General features: G+C 47.7%; 2 protein-coding genes across 14 annotated transcripts in view; one reads left to right on the top strand and one right to left on the bottom strand.

Annotated features, from left to right (window-relative positions):
• The window catches only part of TRAFD1 (TRAF-type zinc finger domain containing 1), a 28,776-nt gene extending 25,260 nt beyond the window's left edge, over positions 1 to 3,516 (top strand). For all 4 annotated transcript variants that reach the window (XM_005572290.5, XM_065524836.1, XM_065524835.1 and 1 more), the window contains 3 exons: positions 1,723 to 2,062; positions 2,342 to 2,414; positions 2,647 to 3,516. In XM_005572290.5, coding sequence (XP_005572347.3) covers positions 1,723 to 2,062; positions 2,342 to 2,414; positions 2,647 to 2,703 — 470 coding nt within the window. In that variant the 3' untranslated portion in view covers positions 2,704 to 3,516. The remainder of the gene's footprint in view (positions 1 to 1,722; positions 2,063 to 2,341; positions 2,415 to 2,646) is intronic.
• An 11,852-nt stretch (positions 3,517 to 15,368) lies between these two features.
• HECTD4 (HECT domain E3 ubiquitin protein ligase 4) overlaps positions 15,369 to 20,996 on the bottom strand; it is a 226,425-nt gene continuing 220,797 nt past the window's right edge. For all 10 annotated transcript variants that reach the window (XR_012420694.1, XR_012420693.1, XM_074007934.1 and 7 more), the window contains 4 exons: positions 19,124 to 19,290; positions 18,570 to 18,765; positions 18,113 to 18,335; positions 15,369 to 17,593 (listed from right to left, as the gene is read on the bottom strand). Coding sequence is in view for 8 of the 10 variants with exons in the window: in XM_074007934.1 (XP_073864035.1) it covers positions 17,457 to 17,593; positions 18,113 to 18,335; positions 18,570 to 18,765; positions 19,124 to 19,290 (723 nt within the window). In the remaining 2 variants the exon portion in view is untranslated. The remainder of the gene's footprint in view (positions 17,594 to 18,112; positions 18,336 to 18,569; positions 18,766 to 19,123; positions 19,291 to 20,996) is intronic.

Consider the following 20,996-nt stretch of genomic DNA (forward strand, 5'->3'; position numbering starts at 1 on the left):
CCGTGAGATACACGTAGTAGTTAGTGCTTGTAGTAAGTTTCTGGTTTCCTGTCTGTGCACTTAGTGGACTATTTGTAGATAATTTGCAGACCTTATGGTAGCTACCCTGGACCCCCATTTCAAGTTGAAATACACTTAGGGTACTCAAACCTATTGTTATTTATTTTTAATTTTTTGTAGAGACAGAGTCTTGCTCTGTCACCCAGGCTGGAGTGCAGTGACACAATCATAGCTTACCACAGCCTCAAACTCCTGGGCTCAAGTGATCCTCCCTCCTCAGCCTCCCAAGTAGCTGGGACTACAGGCACACTCTACTACACCCACCTAGTTTTTTGTTTTTGTAGAGATAGGGTCTTGCTATGTTGCCCAGGGTGATTTTGAACTCTTGGCCTCAAGCAGTCCTTCTGCCTTGGACTCCCAAAGCATTGGGGTTACAGGCGTGGGCCACTGTGACTGACCTCAAACATTATTTTTCTTTTTTTTTTTTTAAGACAGGGTCTCTTAGTCATCCAAGCTGGAGTGCAGTGGCGTGATCACAGCTCACTGCAGTCTCAACTTCTTGAGCTCAAGTTATTCTCCCACCCTTAGCCTCCTGAGTAGCTGGGACTATAGGTAGGCTAGGTGCCCACCCCCACACCCAGCTAATTTTTATTTTAGTTTTTTGTAGAGTTGGGGTTTCGCCACATTGTCCAGGCTGATCTTGAACTCCTGTGCTCAAGTGTTCCTCCCAGCTCGGCCTCCCAAAGTGTTGGGATTACAGGTGTGAGCCGTCATACCCAGCCTCAAACTTATTATTATTACTTAAGAGCCTCATGTTTAGGCAAGTAAACTGTTTTTGAAACCTCACCACTACAAAACCAATTAGAAATTATTTTTCCTTTGGGCATAGTGGCTCACGCCTGTAATTCCAGCACTTTGGGAGGCTGAGGTGGGTGGATCACAAGGTCAGGAGTTCAAGACCAGCCTGGCCAACATCATGAAACCCCATCTCTACTAAAAATAGAAAAATTAGCCAGGCGTGGTGGCGGGTGCCTGTAGTCCCAGCTACTTGGGAGGTGAGGCAGGAGAATCACTTGAATCCAGGAGGCAGAGGCTGCAGTGAGCCACGATCATGCCATTGCACTCCAGGCTGGGCGACAGAGCAAGACTCCATCTCAAAAAAAAAAAATTTTTTTCAAGGTTTGCTTGCACACTGTTGTTGAATAGTTAGGACGCTGTCTTTGAGGACTCATATAATATATGCAGAATAGATAAAATATCGCCAACTCTGCCCTGGAGATGTGGGGTCCAGCAGCCTTTTGGGGTGAGCAGTTGTCTTTTTTTTTTTGAGACAGAGTCTTGCTCTGTCTTGCCCAGGCTGGAGTGCAGTGGCATGATCTCGGCTCACTGCAGCCTTCACTTCCCGGGTTTAAGTGATTCTCCTGGTGTCAGCCTCCTGAGTAGCTGAGGCTATAGCCATCTGCCACCTCACCTGGCTAATTTTTTATTTTTATTTTTTTAGTAGAGATGGGATTTCACCATGTTGGCCAGGCTGGTCTCGAACTCCTGACCTCAGGTGACCCACCTGCCTTGGCCTCCCAAAGTGCTGGGTTTATAGGCATGAGCCACCACACCTGGCTGAGCAGTTGTCTTCTATCTGGAATCTTTTTGTTCTTGCCCTAAACCTGGCACTATAGCCAGAGCAGGCTTTTTCCTAAAGCTGTTACCATTTTCTCTTCTCAGGAGACCTGTCTTCTGGTTACCTGGATGATATTAAGCAGGAAACTGCTAATGGGCCCACCTCCTGTCTGCCTCCCAGCCGACCCTTTAACAATATGACAGCTACCTACAACCAGCTATCAAGATCAACATCAGGCCCCAGACCTGGGTGCCAGCCCAGCCCTCCTCGTGTGCTGAAGCTTAACAACTCAGACAGCCAGGACATCCAGGGGCGGAATCAAAACAGTCAAAATGGGGCCATAGCCCCTGGGCACATTTCAGTGATTCGCCCTCCTCAAAGTCTCTACCCAGAAAACATTGTGCCCTCTTTCCCCCATGGGCCTGCAGGGAGATACGGAGCTAGGTAAGAATCAGTAGCCCAGGAATGGGGTAGCTGAAGCAAACATGGGCAAAGGCCTGGTTACCCTTGCTGGGCCTGGGGTAAGACTGAGGTCCTTGCATGGTAAGAGGAGGAGTATGGATTTTTTCCTGTATTGTCACCTGACTCCAGAAAAATTATTTTGTGGCCCATGGGTTTTTTGGGGTTTGTCTGCGAGCATAGGGCTGCTTCCTGTTCCCTCTGAGTTTGTTGACCTTTGCTCAGGGACACCTAAGGAGCTAGTTTCCAATTGTTTTCTTTCAGTGGTAGGAGTGAAGGTGGCAGGAATTCCCGGGTCACCCCTGCAGCTGCCAACTACCGCAGCAGAACTGCAAAGGTAACGTGGGCTCCAACCCAACGATGCTCAGGGGGGACTCAGACATGGTGGGGCTGGTGTGGCTCCTGAAGTTGTAGAAGTTGCTGGAACCAGGCTGGTTGTGGTTGAAAGACTGTTCCTTTGACTTTTGAGGAGGTTTCTATGGAAGCAGCACATTTTCAGGGATCCAGGGGAGGAGTACTGCTCTTTCACTTTTTACATAAAGCTTCATTTGTGTTGTGTTGTTTACCAGGCAAAGCCCTCCAAGCAACAAGGAGCTGGGGATGCAGAGGAGGAAGAGGAGGAGTAATGGTGTCTCCAGAGACTTTACATCGGTTCCTGTCTTCTGTGCACAGCAGCACTTGCCGCCGTGCAGGCCCACCTCTCTGGCTCTTTGGGTGGGAGAGATTTTCCAGATTTTAGATTTTTCTAGGTTATGGCCATTTCGTGTCTTTTGGGGTTGTACTGTGGGGGTTTGGGTTTGAGGGAAGGGAGCAGGGTGGTGGTTGAGGAATGCTTCAGCCTTAGCTGCCACCTTTCAGCAGCAGTGAAATACAAGCTGCAACCTCGGCTGCCAGGGCTCCCTTTTGACTTAGTGTCGCCACTGCCCCTTGGTGCTGTGCGGTCCTGGTGGAAGGAGGGGAAGATTTTGGAAACCTGGTACCAACCAGTAAAGTGATTTTCTGCCCTGTTGGGGCCTAAATTTGGGGGCTTTTGGGCAACCTCTCCCTGTACCACCTCTGTCCACACTCGATTGGGTCCCAGGTGTGTGTGAGGCACTCTGGTAAGGTGCTCAGGCCACTTGCAACGTCTGTCGGTAACGAGGCTTTTGATGTATTGAGCTGGAGGTGAGTGCCCTGGGGACTGTGTTTTAAGCTGCTTCCTTGGCATTTGGCATCACTGCCTTCTGTTCCTGGGGGAGCATGGATCTTTTGTCCTCATTGCTCTCTAATGGGGAGGGCTGAGGGCTCCCTGTCCCCACAGGGGCTATGTTGGGCTCTGCCGCAGCCCCATGCTTGCTCTGAAAACCAAGTGTCAGAGCCCCTTCCCCTTGTTTTTATTTTACTATTATAATTATTATTAACTTCCTTGTAATAGAAATAAAGTTTGTACTTGGAGTTCAGCTCAGTCTTGTGGTTCCTTCTCCTGTGTGCTTTAGAGACTGCAGGGGAGGCCAGGGTAGGCTGGAGTTAGCCCTGGGGTTGGAGGAGGTGAGCGGGGGCTGGGCTTTCTCCAGCACTCCAGTAACCCTTGCAGCTCCACCGTGAGTCCCTTCTCGGATTACACAGACATTGAACCTGTAGTGTTTTAAATTGGACTTCTGAGAAAACTGACAGGCTTGCTGCAGCTCCAGTGATAATTGGGGCTAGAATGGGTGCCTCTGACTGAATAGAGAAAAGCAGATTCTTCAAATGCCTCCATCCTGAGAGGAGTTGAGCCCTAGCAGGATTAGCTGTTACCCCTCAGTGCCTCCGTGTGCATAGGACTATCGAGCACCTTAGGTCATTTTGAGTTCCTTTGTTCTTTGAACAACCTGTTGGGGTGGCAAAGGTAGGAGGAACTGCCCTATTTCATAGATGGAACACTAGACACGGGAACCATGTGGCCAGTTCTTTGTGGAGGCAGTACTCTATTGAAAAGAATTATCCCAAAGTGCTGGGATTACAGGTGTGAGTCACCACGCCTGGCCTCTAATAGTAATTTTCAAAACCTGTATCTTTTATCTTCTCACAGTCTTTTTTCCCCCTATTTAATGAATACTTTTTCTTGTACTTTTGCGGCATATTTTTTGATATCTTCTACTCTTTGTGTTGTCCATTTCCTGGGAGTTATTTTCACTTCAGTGTTTTATGTTGTAGACTTTTCCTTCTGCTACTGCTTGGCTGGCTGGCTATGCATGTAAGAATAGGGAACTAAGAGCAACTCAACTGCTGGCTTTCACTGTAGGGCAATCAATCAAGTGGCATTTTCACTGGCGATCCCTAGATGTCAATCTCTGTAGGTCTTTTCTCTGAGTTAGTTCAGAGAGAGGTCTTCTGGTCTGCAGTCTAAACCTGGAGTGGCACTGCGAAAGGGGTTGGGATGTTCAGAAGACAGACTTTATTTTGTCCCCATTTTGGTCTGATCATTCCCTCTCCAAATGCCACAGGGCTGGAGTTGTGAGTTTCTGAGGTTGTTTCTCCAAATATATATAACTTCTGGTCTTGTTAATTCTAACTGCTTTTTACATGAACTTCCAATTCCTGTTCTTCCCTAGCATATGGGGTCTCCAATTCTTCTCTATTACATTTTTTTTAAAAGATGGTGCAAATAATCTTGCTTCTTATGATATACTCTGGCTAAGTCATTTATTATTCTCTCATCAGCTGTCCTTTTTCATAAATTATGATTGAAATTACATGTGTCTCTTGGTTTCATGAAGACAGAACGTATACTTTTCTTTCTTGATTTCTCTGTTTTGGCATACTTACAAGAAACCATCTATATAGTACAACGTTCCTATAGAAAAGTGCATGGATGTGTACAGCTAAGTGTGAACACATTTGTCACCACCACCCAAATCAAGAAACAGAATGTTACTAAGATACCACAACACTCCTCATACTCCCAGGCCACTCTCCCCATCCCGGGACAAACGTAACCCATGCCTTGACATTCTATCACTATCAGTTATTACTGTCCATGTTCAACATTATCCATGGAATCCTACCATTAAGTACCCTCTTAGGTTTAGCTTCTTTTGCTGTTCATTATGTTACTGGCTCATCCATGTTGTTGCATGACCAGACAAGCCTGGTCAACATGGTGAAACCCCATCTCTACTAAAAATACAAAAATTAGATGGGCGTGGTGGTGGGTACCTGTAGTTCCTGCTACTGGAGAGTCTGAGGCACAAGAATCGCTTGAACTCGGGAAGCAGAAGTTGCACTGAGCCTAGATTGCGTCACTGCACTCTAGCCTGGGTGACAAGAGTAAGACTCTGTCTAAAAAAAAAAAAAAAAAAAGGAAAGAAAAAACAAAAAAAATTATTCCACTGTTGATGGGCCTTCAACTTGCTTCCAGTTTTGGCTGTGACTGTTAGTGCTGCTGTGAACTTTCTCATACATGTCCTTTGGTGAATGTGGGTAATTCTATTGGGTTTATACCTGTGAGTGGGATTGCTGGGTTATAGGTATGTGTAGAGAGAGTACCAAACAGTTTTCCAAAATAGGAGTAGTTTACATTTTCATAAGCAGTGTATGAGAATTCTGTTGTTCCACATCTTCCCCAGCCATGGTATTGTCTTCCTAATCCTTTTGGTGGTGTAGTATATCACATTGACATTTTATTTTACTTTACTTCTTTTTTTTTTTTTTTTGAGACGGAGTCTCGCTCTGTCGCCCAGGCTGGAGTGCAGTGGCCGGATCTCAGCTCACTGCAAGCTCCGCCTCCCGGGTTTACGCCATTCTCCTGCCTCAGCCTCCCGAGTAGCTGGGACTACAGGCGCCCGCCACCTCGCCCGGCTAGTTTTTTGTATTTTTTAGTAGAGACGGGGTTTCACCGTGCTAGCCAGGATGGTCTCGATCTCCTGACCTCGTGATCCGCCCGTCTCGGCCTCCCAAAGTGCTGGGATTACAGGCTTGAGCCACCGCGCCCGGCCTTACTTTACTTCTTTTTTATTTTTTGAGACAGAGTCTTGCTCTATTGTCCAGGCTGGAGTGCAGTGGCACAACCTCAGCTCTCTGCAGGCTCTGCCTCCCAGGTTCAAGCTATTCTCCCGCCTCAGCCGCCCGAGTAGCTGGGACTACAGGCACGCAGCAGCACACCCGGCTAAATTTTGTATTTTCAGTAGAGACAGCGTTTGGCCTTTTTGGCCAGGTTGGTCTTGAACTCTTGATCTGGACCTCAAGTGATCCTCCCTCTTCGGCTTCCCAAAGTGCTGGGATCAGAGTCGTGAGCCACCGCAGCCGGCTCATTGTCATTTTAATCTGTATCTCCCTGCTGACAAATGAGGATGAGTATCTTCTCTTTAGTGGATGGTACACTTTTTGAACAGTACTTATCTCTCAAGAGGCAGCCCAGTGCGATGGCCTCAGCAGTGGAGAGCAGGGGACTCCTGGTTCTGCTCGGCCAGGGAGACAGCTAGGCATCTTCCTCAGCTTCTCATCTAAACAGAAATCTCTCTTTGCTGTGAGTGGTTGTGTTTGCTCCCTGTTCCCAGCACCCTGAAGCAACAGACAGGGGAAGGAAGGAAAGCTGCCTGTCCTTTGTCCAAGAGGGTCCTTGCTCTGCCTATGAAAAAGACACATCTGGGACACTTCCACCAAAGTTAGCACTTTTTTTTTTTTTTTTTTGAGACAGAGTTTTGCTCTTGTTGCCCAGGCTGGAGTGCAATGGCACGATCTGGGCTCACCGCAACCTCTGCCTCCCAGGTTCAAGTGATTCTCCTGCCTCAGCCTCCCTAGTAGCTGGGATTACAGGCATGTGCCACTACGCCTGGCTGATTTTGTATTTTTAGTACAGACAGGGTTTCTCCATGTTGGTCAGGCTGGTCTTGAACTCCCAACCTCAGGTGATCCGCCCACCTTGGCCTCCCAAAGTGCTGGGATTACAGGCATGAGCCACCGCGCCTGGCCTAAAGTTAGCGTTTTTTTTTTTTTAAATTATACTTTAAGTTCTGGGATACATGTGCAGAATGTACAGGTTTGTTACATAGGTATACATGTGCCATGGTGGTTTGCTGCACCCATCAACCTGTCATCTACATTAGGTATTTCTCCTAATGGTATCCCTCCACTAGCCCCCCAACCCAGACAAGCCTGGTGTGAGATGTTCCCCTCCTGGGTCCATGCGTTCTCATTGTTCAACTCCCACTTATGAGTGAGAACATGCAGTGTTTGGTTTTCTGTTCCTGTGGTAGTTTGCTGAGAATGGTTTCCAGCTTCATCCATGTCCCTGTAAAGGACATGAACTGATTCTTTTTTATGGCTACATAGTATTCCATGGTGGTGTTAGATATGAGTTCTAAATTTCTTTTCAAAGAATCAATATGTCAGTATGTTCAATTCTTTGCCTTCTTTTAAACTTAACTTCCTCATAAAGCAACCTTTTTCGATTCCCTGCTCCACCCTGACTCATTCTGATTACCTGCTCTGTCATAACCGTTTTTCCCGCCAAACCACTCATTGCGTCACTGTCTTTAAATTAGCCAATAGGAATTAGTTTAGCCTGTGTGATCTAACCCTAGCCAATAGGGGAACAACACAGCAGCAGGGGCCACATGCATCAGGGATAAGAACCCCTTCCCCTCCCTTGTCCAAGTGTGCACGCACCATTGCTCCATCTGTAAGGGTGCACCCTTCTATAGAAGTAACTTGCCTTGCTGAGAATTAAAAAGAAAATTTTATATTTGAGTGCTATTTTTTCTGTGGCACCAAAACTTTCTTTATAACAGTGTATATGCGCCAAATTTTCTTTATCCAGTCTTTTTTTTTTTTTTGAGATGGAGTCTCACTCTGTCGCCCAGGCTGGAGTGCAGTGGTGCAATCTGGGCTCACTGCAAGCTCCGCCTCTTGGGTTCATGCCATTCTCCTGCCTCAGCCTCCTGAGTAGCTGGGACTACAGGCACCCGCCACCATGCCCGGCTAATTTTTTTGTATTTTCAGTAGAGACGGGGTTTCACCGTGTTACCCAGGATGGTTTCGATCTCCTGAATCCAGTCTATCATTGATAGGCATTTGGGTTGGTTCCAAGTCTTTGCTATTGTGAACAGTGCTGCGATAAACATACGTGTTCATGTGTTTTTACAGTAGAATGATTTATATACCCAGTAATGGGATTGCTGGGTCAAATGATATTTCTGGTTCTAGATCCTTGAGGAATCACCACACTGTCTTCCACAATGATTGAACTAATTTACACTCCCACCAACAGTGTAAAAGCATTCCTATTTCTCCACATCCTTTCCAGCATCTGTTGTTTCCTGACGTTTTAATGATCGCCATTCTAACTGGGGTGAGATGGTATCTCATTGTGGTTTTGATTTGCATTTTTCTAATGACTAGTGATGATGAGCTGTTTTTCAGGTTTGTTGGCTGCATAAATGTCGTCTTTTGAGAAGTGTCTGTTCATATCCTTCGCCCACTTTTTGATGGGGGGTTTGTTTTTTTCTTGTAAATTTGTTTAAGTTCTTTGTGATTCTGGATATTAGCCCTTTGTCAGATGGATACATTGCAAAAATTTTCTCCCATTCTGTAGGTTGCCTGTTCACTCTGATGATAGTTTCTTTTGATGTGCAGAAGCTCTTTAGTTTAATTAGATCCCAATTGTCAATTTTGGCTTTTGTTGCACTTGCTTTTGGTGTTTTAGTCATGAAGTTTTTGCCCATGCCTATGTCCTGAGTGGTACTGCCTAGGTTTTCTTCTGGGGTTTTTATGGTTTTAGGTCTTACATTTAAGTCTTTAATCCATCTTGAGTTAATTTTCGTATAAGGTGTAAGGAAGGGATCCAGTTTCAGCTTTACATACAGCTAGCCAGTTTTCCCAGCACAATTTATTAAATAGGGAATCCTTTCCCCATTGCTTTTGTCAGGTTTGTCAAAGATCAGATGGTTGTAGATGTGTGGTGCTATTTCTGAGGCCTCTGTTCTGTTCCATTGGTCTATATATCTGTTTTGGTAGCAGTATCATGCTGTTTTGGTTACTGTAGCCTTGTAGTATAGTTTGAAGTCAGGTAGCATGATGCCTCCAGCTTTTTCCTTTTGCTTAGGATTGTCTTGGCTATACGGGCTCTTTTTTGGTTCCACATGAAATTTAAAGTAGTTTTTTCTAATTCTCAATGGTAGCTTGATGGGGATAGCATTGAATCTATACATTACTTTGGACAATATGGCCATTTTCACAATATTGATTCTTCCTATCCATGAGTATGGAATGCTTTTCCATTTGTTTGTGTCCTTATTTCCTTGAGCAGTGGTTTGTAGTTCTCCTTGAAAAGGTCCTTCACTTCCCTTCTAAGCTGTATTCCTAGTTATTTTATTCTCTTTGTAGCAATTGTGAATGGGATTTGGCTCTCTGTTTGTTATTGGTGTATAGGAATGCTTGTGATTTTTGCACATTGATTTTGTATGCTGAGATTTTGCTGAAGTTGCTTATCAGCTTAAGGAGATTTTGGGCTGAGACAATGGGATTTTCTTTTCTTTTCTTTTCTTTTTTTTTTTTTTGAGACGGAGTCTTGCTCTGTCGCCCAGGCTGAAGTGCAATGGCACAATCACTGCAACCTCTGCCTCCTGGGTTCAAGTGATTCTCCTGCCTTAGCCTTCTGCGTAGCTGGGATTACAGGCGTGTGTCACCATGCCCAGCTAATTTTTGTATTTTTAGTAGAGACCAGGTTTCACCATATTGGCCAGGCTGGTCTCAAACTGCTGACCTCGTGATCTGCCTGCCTTGGCCTCCCACAGTGTTGGGATTACAGGCATGAGCTACTGCAACTGGCTGACAATGGGGTTTTCTAAATATACAATTATGTCATCTGCAAACAGAGACAGTATGATTTCCTTGCTTCCTACTTGAATACCCTTTATTTATCTTGCCTGACTGCCTGGCCAGAACTTCCAATGCTATGTTGAATAGGAGTGATGAGAGAGGACATCCTTGTCTTGTGCTAGTTTTCAAAGGGAATGCTTCCAGTTTTTGCCCATTCGGTATGATATTGGCTATGGGTCTGTCATAAATAACTCTTATTATTTTGAGATGAGTTCCATCAATACCTTGTTTATTGAGAGTTTTTAGCATGAAGAGGTGAATTTTATTGAAGGCCTTTTCTGCATCTATTGAGATAATCATGTGTTTTTTGTCATTGGTCTATTTATATGATGGATTACATTTATTGATATGAGTATGTTGAACCAGCCTTGCATCCCTGGGGTGAAGCCGACTGGTGGATAAGCTTTTTGATGTGCTGCTGGATTCGGTTTGCCAGTATTTTATTGAGGATTTTCGCATCGATGTTCATCAGGGGTATTTTCTTTTTTTGTTGTGTCTCTGTCAGGTTTTGGTATTAGGATGATGCTGGCCTCATAAAATGAGTTAGGGAGGAGTCCCTCTTTTCTTTTATTTGGAATAGTTTCAGAAGGAATGGTACCAGTTCCTCTTTGTACCTGTGTTAGAATTTGACTGTGAATCCATCTGGTCCTGGGATTTTTTTGGGTGGTAGGCTATTAATTACTGCCTCAATTTCAGAACTTGTTATTGGTCTATTCAAGGATTCGACTTCTTCCTGGTTGTCTTGGGAGGGTGTGTGTGTCCAGGAATTTATCAATTTCTTCTAGATTTTCTTTTTTTTTTTTTTTTTTTTTTTTTGAGACGGAGTCTCGCTCTGTCACCCAGGCTGGAGTGCGGTGGCCGGATCTCAGCTCACTTGAAGCTCCGCCTCCTGGGTTCACGCCATTCTCCTGCCTCAGCCTCCCGAGTAGCTGGGACTATAGGCGCCCGCCACCTCGCCCGGCTAGTTTTTTGTATTTTTTAGTAGAGACGGGGTTTCACCGTGTTCGCCAGGATGGTCTCGATCTCCTGACCTCGTGATCCGCCCGTCTCGGCCTCCCAAAGTGCTGGGATTACAGGCGTGAGCCACCGCGCCCGGCTTCTTCTAGATTTTCTAGTTTATTTGCATAGAGGTGTTTATAGTATTCTCTGATGGTAGTTTGTATTTCTGTGGGATCAGTGGTGATATCCCCTTTATTGTTTTTTATTGTATTTATTTGATTCTTCTCTCTTCTCTTCTTTATTAGTCTGGCTAGTGGTCTATTTTGTTAGTCTTTTGAAAAAATGAGGTCCTGGATTTATTTATTTTTTGAAGGGTTTTTCATGTCTCTTATCTTCTTCAGTTCTGCTCTGATCTTAGTTATTTCCTGTCTTCTGTTAGCTTTTGAATTTGTTTGCTCTTGCTTCTCTAGTTCTTTTCATTGTGATGTTAGGGTGTCAATTTTAGATCTTTCCTGCTTTCTCCTGTGGGCATTTAGTGCTATAAATTTCCCTCAAAACACTGCTTTAGCTGTGTCCCAGGGATTCTGGTACGTTGTGTCTTTGTTCTCATTGGTTTCAAAGAACTTATGTATTTCTGCCTTAATTTCATTATTTACCTAGTAGTCATTCAGGAGCAGATTGTTCAGTTTCCATTGCAGTTGTATGGTTTTTGAGTGAGTTTCTTAATCCTGAGTTCTAATTTGATTACACTGTGGTCTGAGAGACTATTTGTTATAATACATTCTTTTGCATTTGCGGAGGAGTATTTTACTTTCAATTATGTGGTCAACTTTAGAATAAATGCAGTGTGGTGCTGAGAAGAATGTATATTCTGTTGATTTGGGGTGGAGAGTTCTGTAGATGTCTATTAGGTCCACATGGTCCAGAGCTGAGTTCAAGTCCTGAATATCCTTGTTAATTTTCTGTCTCATTGATCTAACATGGACAGTGGGGTGTTAAAGTCTCCCACTATTATTGTGTGGGAGTCTAAGCCTCTTTGTAGGCCTCTAAGAACTTACTTTATGAGTCTGGGTGCTCCTGTTGGGTGCATATATATTTAGGATAATGAGCTCTTCTTACTGCATTGATCCTTTTATGTAACGCCCTTGTTTGTCTTTTTTTTTTTTATCTTTGTTGGTTTAAAGTCTGTTTTATCAGAGACTAGGATTGCAACCCCAGATTTTTGTTGCATTCCATTTGCTTGGTAAACATTCCTCTATTCCTTAATTTTGAGCCTATGTGTGTCTTTGCACGTGAGGTGTCTTTGCACGTGAGATGGGTCTCCTGAATACAGCACATCGATGGGTCTTGACTCTATCCAATTTGCCAGTCTATGTCTTTTAATTTGGCCATTTAGCCCATTTACTTTTAAGGTTAATATTGTTATGTGTGAATTTGATCCTGTTATTATGATGCTAGCTGGTTATTTTGCCCGTTAGTTGATGCAGTTTCTTCATAGTGTCGATGGTCTTTACAATTTGATATGTTTTTGCAGTGGCTGGTCCCGGTTTTTCCTTTCCATATTTAGTGCTTCCTTTAGGAGATCTTATAAGGCAGGCCTGGTGGTGATAGCATCTCTCAGCATTTGCTTGTGTGTAAAGGATTTTATTTCTCCTTCGCTTATGAAGCTTAGTTTGGCTGGATATGGAATTCTGGGTTGAAAATTCTTTTCTTTAAGAATGTTGAATATTGGCCCCCACTGTCTTCTGGCTTGTAAGGTTTCTGCAGAGAGATCAGCTGTTAGTCTGATGGGCTTCCCTTTGTGGGTAACCCGACCTTTCTCTCTGGCTGCTCTTAACATTTTTTCCTTCATTTCAACCTTGGTGAATGGGATGATTATGTGTCTTGGTGTTCCTCTTCTTGAGGAGTATCTTTGTGGTGGTCTCTGTATTTCCTGAATTTGAATGTTGGCCTGTCTTGCTAGGTTGGGGAAGTTCTCCTGGATAATATCCTAAAGAGTGTTTTCCAACTTGGTTCCATTCTCCCTGTCACTTTCAGGTACACCAATCAAATGTGGTTTGGTCTTTTCACATAGTCCCATATTTCTTGGAGGCTTTGTTCATTCCTTTTCATTCTTTTTTCTCTAATCTTGTCTTCTCACTTTATTTCATTAAGTTGATCTTCAATCTCTGATATCCTTTCTTCCGCTTGATCGATTTGGCTATTGATACTTGTGTATGCTTCACGAAGTTCTTGTGCTGTTTTTCAGCTCCATCAGGTCATTTATGTTCTTCTCTAAACTGGTTATTCTAGTTAGCAATTCCTCTAACCTTCTTTCAAGTTCTTAGCATCTTTGCATTGGGTTAGAACATGCTCCTTTAGCTTGGAGGAGTTTGTTATTACCCACCTTCTGAAGCCTACTTCTGTCAATTCGTCAAACTCATTCTCCATCCACTTTTGTTCTCTTGCTGGGGAGGAACTGTGATCCTTTGGAGGAGAAGAGGTGTTTTGGTTTTTGGAATTTTCAGCATTTTGGCGCTGGTTTTTCCTCATCTTCGTTGATGTATCTACCTTTGGTCCTTGATGTTGGTGACCTTTGGATGAGGTTTCTGTGTGGATGTCGTTTTTGTTGATGTTGATGCTATTCCTTTCTGTATGTTAAGTTTTTCTTCTAACAGGCCCCTCTGCTGCAGGTCTGCTGGGGTTTGCTGGAGGTCCGCTCCAGACCAGTATTACCAGCGGAGGCTGCAGAACAGCAAAGATTGCTGCCTGTTCCTTCCTCTGGAAGTTTCATCCCAGAGGGGCACCTGCTCGATGCCAGCCGGAGCTCACCTGTATAAGGTGTCTGTCGGCCCCTGCTGGGAGGTGTCTCCCAGTCAGGAGGCATGGGGGTCCGGGACCCACTTGAGGAGGCAGTCTGTCCATTAGCAGAGCTCAAGTGCTGTGCTGGGAGATCGGCTGCTCTCTTCAGAGCTGGCAGGCAGGAATGTTTAAGTCTGCTGAAGCTGCACCCACAGCCACCCCTTTCCCCAGGTGCTCTGTCCCAGGGAGAAGGGAATTTTATCTATCAGCCCCTGACTGGGGCTGCTGCCTTTCTTTCAGTGCTGCCTTGCCCAGAGTGGAGGAATCTAGAGAGGCAGTCTGGCTACAGAGGCTTTGCCGAGCTGTGGTGTGCTCTACCCAGTTCGAACTTCCTGGCAGTTTTGTTTACACTGTGAGGGGAAACCCCGCCTACTCAAGCCTCAGTAATGGCAGACACTGCTCCCCACAAGAAGCTCGAGCATCCCAGGTTGACGTCAGACTGCTGTGCTGGCAGTCAGAATTTCAAGCCAGTGGATCTTAGCTTGTTGGGCTCCATGGGGGTGGGATCTGCTGAACTAGACCACTTGGCTCCCTGGCTTCAGCCCCCTTTCCTGGGGCGTGAACTGTTCTGTCTCACTGGCATTCCAGGTGCCACTGGGGTATGAAAAAAAGAACTCCTGCAGCTAGCTAGGTGTCTGCCCATACGGCCGCCCAGTTTTGTGCTTGAAACCCAGGGCCCTGGTGGTGTAGGCACGGGAGGGAATCTCTTGGTCTGCAGGTTGTGAAGACTATGGGAAAAGCGTAGTATCTGGGCTGGAGTGCACCATTCCTCCCGGCACAGTCCCTCATGACTTCCCTTGGCTAGGGGAGGGAGTTTGCTAATGCCTTGTGCTTCCTGGGTGAGGCAACGCCCCACCCTGCTTCAGCTCGCCATCCGTAGGCTGCACCCACTGTCTAACCAGTCCCATTGAGATGAGCCAGATACCTCAGTTAGAAATGCAGAAATCACCTGCCTTCTGTGTTGGTCTTACTGGGAGCTGCAGACCAGAGCTGTTCCTATTTGGTCATCTTGCCACCCTTCCCAAGTTAGCGTTTATGAAGTACAAGAAAGGTGGAGTTGAAAGCATGAGAATAAAGTGACTCTAGGTGAAGACTACCATGGAACAGTAGGAGGGGACAAGCAGGTCACAGAGAACTGAGATTATTCAGAGTATAGCCAACCTGGGCCCCCTGGCCAGTGAGGCAGCTGTGCAAGGAGCTGAGTGTTGATCATGGACAGCAGGACTCAGCAAGTCCTCACATCTTTCCTGTATGTCCCTTCTGCACAAGGTAGGTCTACATCCACCACCTGCTCCTGAAGGAGGAGCTGTGTCTGAGGGGCCCAGACTCTGCCACGGTAACAGTCCGCTTGAGAAAAATGCCCACACCAGGCCCAAGTGCAAAGACTAGCTGCCAGGACAAAAAGTGGGCAGGGAATATAGGGTTAGGTTTAGCTTTGATCTTGGATTCCCCTGCCTTCGTAATTTCTACATGCAATGCACAGACTCAAGAGTCAGGTTTGGGGAAGGGTAGTTTAAAAGCCTCATGGGGTAAGAATCACGTCAAATGCCAAGAGACCATAATAATTAGAAACACTTTAATTCCTAGCCACTTGGCAGCACTTAAATATCAGAGCCATCCAAGCATGCCAGTCTTTGAACTTGCTCAGCAAGAGTAGATGATCACACAACTCTTAAGGTAAATCAAAATTAGATGAAGGTTATTTATTGGTGTGACTTTTTTCCTTTAGTGAGCTTCCTTTACACAGCATGGTGTAAATAGCATCAGATTGAATGAAAAGTTTGTTAAATGCAACCATAAATAATTATAATAAATATACATCAAGTAACTTTACAGCACACATTTTTTAGGGCCAAGGTTTGGAACTGTCTGGACCTCAATGTGCTCTCGGAGAAGCAGCCATGTTAGCAGCAGATACAGCTGTCATCTACTCAAGTGATGGCCAACAGAAGCTTCTGAACTCCTCCTGGGGAGGTAGCTGACAAGTCCATTCAAGGGATGAGGACTAAAGAGAACCAAGAATTTAAAGATACAGGGAGGAAAAACCATTTCTAATAAATCCAAAGGCTCTTTCGTTTTGCAGAAATGAAAATAAAAGGATCCTTGTTGTCAGGCATACATCCTGGATGTGACCGCCCCCCCCCACTCAAGGGAGCTGTGGCTGCTGGGGAGGCAGTGGGCTGACCATCTTCTTTCAAAACAGGGGAACTGCTTGCGGGCACTCACCTCCAGAGGTGACTCGCATCAAATACAACTGATGCAGCTGTCATGATTAACCCTAGGTCGATTTCATCCTGAGGTCAGGGGATCCTTTCTATAATGGTCCTTGATGCATTTCCTAAGAGTTACAGGGAGGAGATGGATGCTAACGGCTCTATCTCTAGAACTCACAATCTTTCCAGCAGGCCAGGGCACATCTTCTTTCTTGGACCAGCATCCACACTCCAAAACCTTCTAGATAGCACTCACTCAAAACTTCCAATATTCACAATATTATACAATAAATACAGCGATGTGATTCTGTGAGACCTGGCAAGGCCCAAAGTGACAGTGTCCAACAATGGCCTGTGCTGCTCATGAACAGAGTACCATTGGACAAAGACCTATTTGGGGCAAAGATGCACTGGGGCAGTGGGTGAGCCTGGAGGCAGCCCGGCCCTGGCACACACACTTACATGGGGTGATGGGGAGTGCTAGGCAGGGCTGGCCAGAGGGGCAGAAGGACCCCCCTGGAGTCTCCATCTGGACTTGCGTGTCTGGGTCACTAAGGCAGACCCCGAATTGAGCAGAGCACCTCAGTCCACTCTTTTGAAAATGGGGGTGTGGCCCTTTCCCTTGTCCTATGTCACTGCAGGGAGGAAGGGCCATTTCTGAGCATTTTGTGCTCCCTTTTTGTGGGGTAGGCTTGAATCATGTGCTTTCCTCTTCAACCAGAGTCTCAGAGGAGGCCCCCACCTGAGCACTGTCTCCCACCTCTGGGTGTCTTCTCACCCCCTGCAGCTGGGATGCACCCAGCTAGGCTCTGTGAATTAAGGTCGGGATGAACCCTTGAGTCTCCTGCTCCTGAGGAGGCCTCAGATGAAAACTGTCAGACTAGGGCCCAGCAGAGACAGATGGCAGATAGGGAGGTTTGGGACGCGCAGGGAAACCACTGTGGGCTTTTCCTCAGAAAAACCAAGACTGGGAGCAAGTTCTAAAGCAGGAAGATGAACATATAAAGCTCCCTGTGTGTCTCCCATGTTTGGGCAACTGGCCCAGCCACCTCTAGGTGGAGGGAGGCCTGCTGGGGCTGCCTCTGGAGCAACTCCAGCTGGAGGCCAGAGGGGAGGGCTGGCCACAGGCTTGTCTGTGGAGGCGCTCTGCTAAAGCACGGATGCTCTGTGTGGCTGAGGTCATTGTACCCCTGGCTTCCTGCTCGGTGGTTCTGTGATGGGGAACCAGCTGGGGCCTTATGGCATTAGAATCTGGTGGCCACGAGGGACAATGTCCAAGAAGATCAAATTAGACACAAACTGTCTGGGAACTAAACTATCCTACAAATAGACCACAAACAGGCAGCAAAAGAACCAACCCATCACGAAACGTACAAAGACAAAAGGTTAAGTCTTCCAGGAGGCCCTGGAACGTGGACGAAAGTTCGGAAAAGCAAAATGTTGCCAACTCCTCACGCAGGGCCCTGGAGGGACGGGCTGCAGTAGTGGCTTCCCAAGCCGGCAGAGCAGGTGCCTCAGTGACATCCTAATTCTGGGGCTTCCTCCTGTCAGCCACTGAGGGGGTCTTCACGGTAGTGAATGGCACAACGAAGTTTCTCCAGCATGATTTCCAGAGAGGAGTACTGGGGAAGCTTGATCATGAACATGCAGGTCTCCACGCGGATGTAGCGAGAGTCTGGGGAACCTACAAGAAACCGAGCCAGCGTCAGAGGGTTGGGCCCCCGTCTGTGAGGCTCCCATGGAAGCTGGGCTGGCCTCCACTTCCAGGTTTGCCTCCTAGGGTAGCCCTAAGCCAATCCTGGCGCCCAGCAGGATGGGAATGAGGGCCTGGGAACCTGGGAGAAGTTCTTGGAGGGAAAAGGGGAGAGAGCTGCTGGACAGCATATGTGCCAAACTGCTGATGGGTTTGTCTGCCCAGCAAAATGTTTTGTTTTGTTTTGTTTTTACCCATTTTTCTGCATTTAAAAGTTAGAAGATTTGAAGCATTCTGGATTTTCAGCTTCTTTTGAGATACGAGAAGGTATCTAACAGCAGACCCACATGGCTGGCTCCTGCCTGGCCCTAATCCTCAGTGATGTCTGGGTTTTGGCGTGTGGGGCTCCTGTTCATTGTTCTCCCTTCACATGGGGCCTGGCAGCCCCAGTTCCAAACAGAGAAGGGCTAGTGTGTCCCTACTTGGGAAATGGCCAGGGGAGGGCGGTACCTGCTGTGCCATCTGGGGGGGCGATCTTCATGGGGTACGGGGGCACATGGGCGGTGTCGGGGCCCCCGTCTTTGCAGGGGCAGGTGAACGGGATGCGCTCCTGGTTGCAGGCAAACTTGATGAACTTGCACAGCTCCTCCTGGGTGAACATCTCCAGGGCCCCCCAGAAGAACTCGATGTGCTGGTCCGTCTCCATCAGCCCCACCTGGTACATGGTGTGGGCCTGGGGAGGAGAGGCCCAGGTGTCAGGAGCCCTGGAACCCCACCTACCCAGTGCCTCCCCAGCCCTGGGGTCTGCGAGCACAGGGAGATGACAACGATGACAATGATACAGGTCTGTGGCAAGGACAGAGCTGAGACAGGCCACTGCCGATGCCTGCTGCTGGACTTAAGGGTGACAGGGAGGCAGGCCTGGGGCTCACCACCTCCCCGCCCAGCCTGGCCCTGGGCCGTCTACCTTGAGGAACTCGAGGTTGATGTAGGGGAGGCCGCAGGTGCGCAGCTCCATCTCCAGCGGGCTGAGCGTAGTCAGCAGCTGCAGGGGGATGATGGAGCCTAGGCCAGCCCGCACGGCCGTCACACACTCCACATTCTGCAGCTCCCGCAGCCGCAGGCTCCGGATGGCTGCCGCATAGATGTCCTTGTTCTCCCACCTGCCCAGGTGAGGGGCACAGGTGAGGGAGACCACCACCAAAGAGGCTGGGTCTGGGAGCCACACCCACTCAGCCAGAGGTCCTGGATCCTCTCTTGGGAGAGGCCTCCGGCCCAGCCGCCCTGGTCATCCCAGTCCTTTCCTGCCTCTGGTGCCGCCACCTCAGAGCTGCTGTTTTCTTAGTAAACCCCTTCTGCTGAGGACCCTCTTTCTTGGCACCCACCATCCTGCCTCATCTCCCTCCCCTGGTGAAATCCACCTGTCACCTGACCTAGGTCCTCATGCCATTGCCCAGGAACAGATGCTGCTGTCAAACCCTGGCCGGCCCCCGCCAGCCCCCACCACGTGCACACACTCACGCCACAAGGATGTGCCGGCCCCGGCTGCACAGCTCCACCTCCTCGCCCGTCATGGTCAGGTAGGTGAACCTGCAGCAGGGCTTGTTGGGGCTGTCAGGGCTCTCGGTGGCCAGGTGCTGGGAGGCAATCTCAGCGCACAGGGCCTCCAGCTCGGTCTCGTCATTGATCTGGAGGGTGGAGGCAGAGTGAGGCTCATTACAAGACCATGGGAAGTGGAACCTTGATCCCCAGGTGGCTGGGCAAATCCCAGGTGCAGCTGGTGGGATCTACCCTTGGCCGTGTGGATGGGCATGTGACATGGGCTTGGCCAATCAGAACCTGCCATCAGTTCAGGGCCGGGCATGTGACCGAGGCCAGGCTGAAGAGACCCACATTCCAGGCCTTTTCCCATGACTGTTTGGAGGCAGCGATCCTGTCTCACTGGCACGGGCAGACTCTATGATGGGAAACCCTTTACTGCTGGAGGCCACCTCTGCCCGTGTGCTGGGAGAGCCTGCCTGAGACTAATTTTGCTTTCTTTGCTTTTTCTTTTCTTTTCTTTCTTTTTTTTTTTTTTGAGACAGAGTTTTGCTCTTGTTGCCCAGGCTGGAGTGCAGTGGTGCGACCTGGGCTCACTGCAACCTCTGCCTCCTGAGTTCAAGCAATTCTCCTGCCTCAGCCTCCTAAGGAGCTGGGATTATAGGCGCCCGCCACCACGCCTGGTTAATTTTCATATTTTTAGTAGAGACGGGGTTTCACTATGTTGGTCAGGCTGGTCTCGAACTCCTGACCTCAGGTGATCTACCTGCCTCAGCCTTCCAAAGTGCTGGGATTACAGGCGTGAGCCACTGCACCCAGACTGCTTTTTCTTTCTTTTTTTTTTTTTTTTTTTTTTTTTTGAGACGGAGTCTTGCTGTGTCACCCAGGCTGGAGTGCAGTGGCCAGATCTCGGCTCACTGCAAGCTCCGCCTCCCGGGTTCACGCCATTCTCCTGCCTCAGCCTCCCGAGTAGCTGGGACTACAGGCACCCGCCACCTCGCCCGGCTAGTTTTTTTTTGTATTTTTTATTAGAGACGGGGTTTCACCGTGTTAGCCAGGATGGTCTCGATCTCCTGACCTCGTGATCCGCCCGTCTCGGCCTCCCAAAGTGCTGGGATTACAGGCTTGAGCCACCGCGCCCGGCCTCTTTTTTTTTTTTTTGAGATGGATTCTCGCTCTGTCAGCTGGAGTACAGTAGTGCGATCTTGGCTCACTGCAACCTCCGCCTCCCGGGTTCAATTCTCTGCCTCAGCCTCCCGAGTAGCTGGGATTACAGGCACCCGCCACCATGCCTGGCTAGTTTTTGTATTTTTAGTAGAGACGGGGTTTCACCATCTTGGCCAGGCTGGTCTTGAACTCCTGATCCACCCGCCTCAGCTTCCCAAAATGCTGGGATTACAGGGGTGAGCCACTGCACCTGGCCGCTTTCTTTTTTTTTTTTTAAAGCAATCTGGATAAGAGGCCTGAGACCAATACCAGATGACACTGTTTGAATACCTGGATTTGGCCCTGCCTGAAGTCAAACCCATCATGGTTTTTGTTTTAAGAGCAACTAATTTTTTTTTTTTGAGATGGAGTCTTGCTCTGTTGCCCAGGCTGGAGTGCAGTGGCACAATCTTGGCTCACTGTAAGCTCCGCCTCTGGGGTTCACGCCATTCTCCTGCCTCAACTTCCCAAGCAGCCAGAGACTATAGGCACCTGTCACCACGCCTGGCTAATGTTTTGTATTTTTAGTAGAGACGGGGTTTCACCATGTTAGCCAGATGGTCTTGATCTCCTGATCTTGTGATCTGCCCACCTAACCCTCCCAAAGTGCTGGGATTACAGGCATGAGCCACCGCGCCCATTCTAAGAG

Source organism: Macaca fascicularis, chromosome 11 (genome assembly GCF_037993035.2).
Source record: "Macaca fascicularis isolate 582-1 chromosome 11, T2T-MFA8v1.1".
NCBI classification, from domain to species: Eukaryota; Metazoa; Chordata; class Mammalia; order Primates; family Cercopithecidae; genus Macaca; species Macaca fascicularis.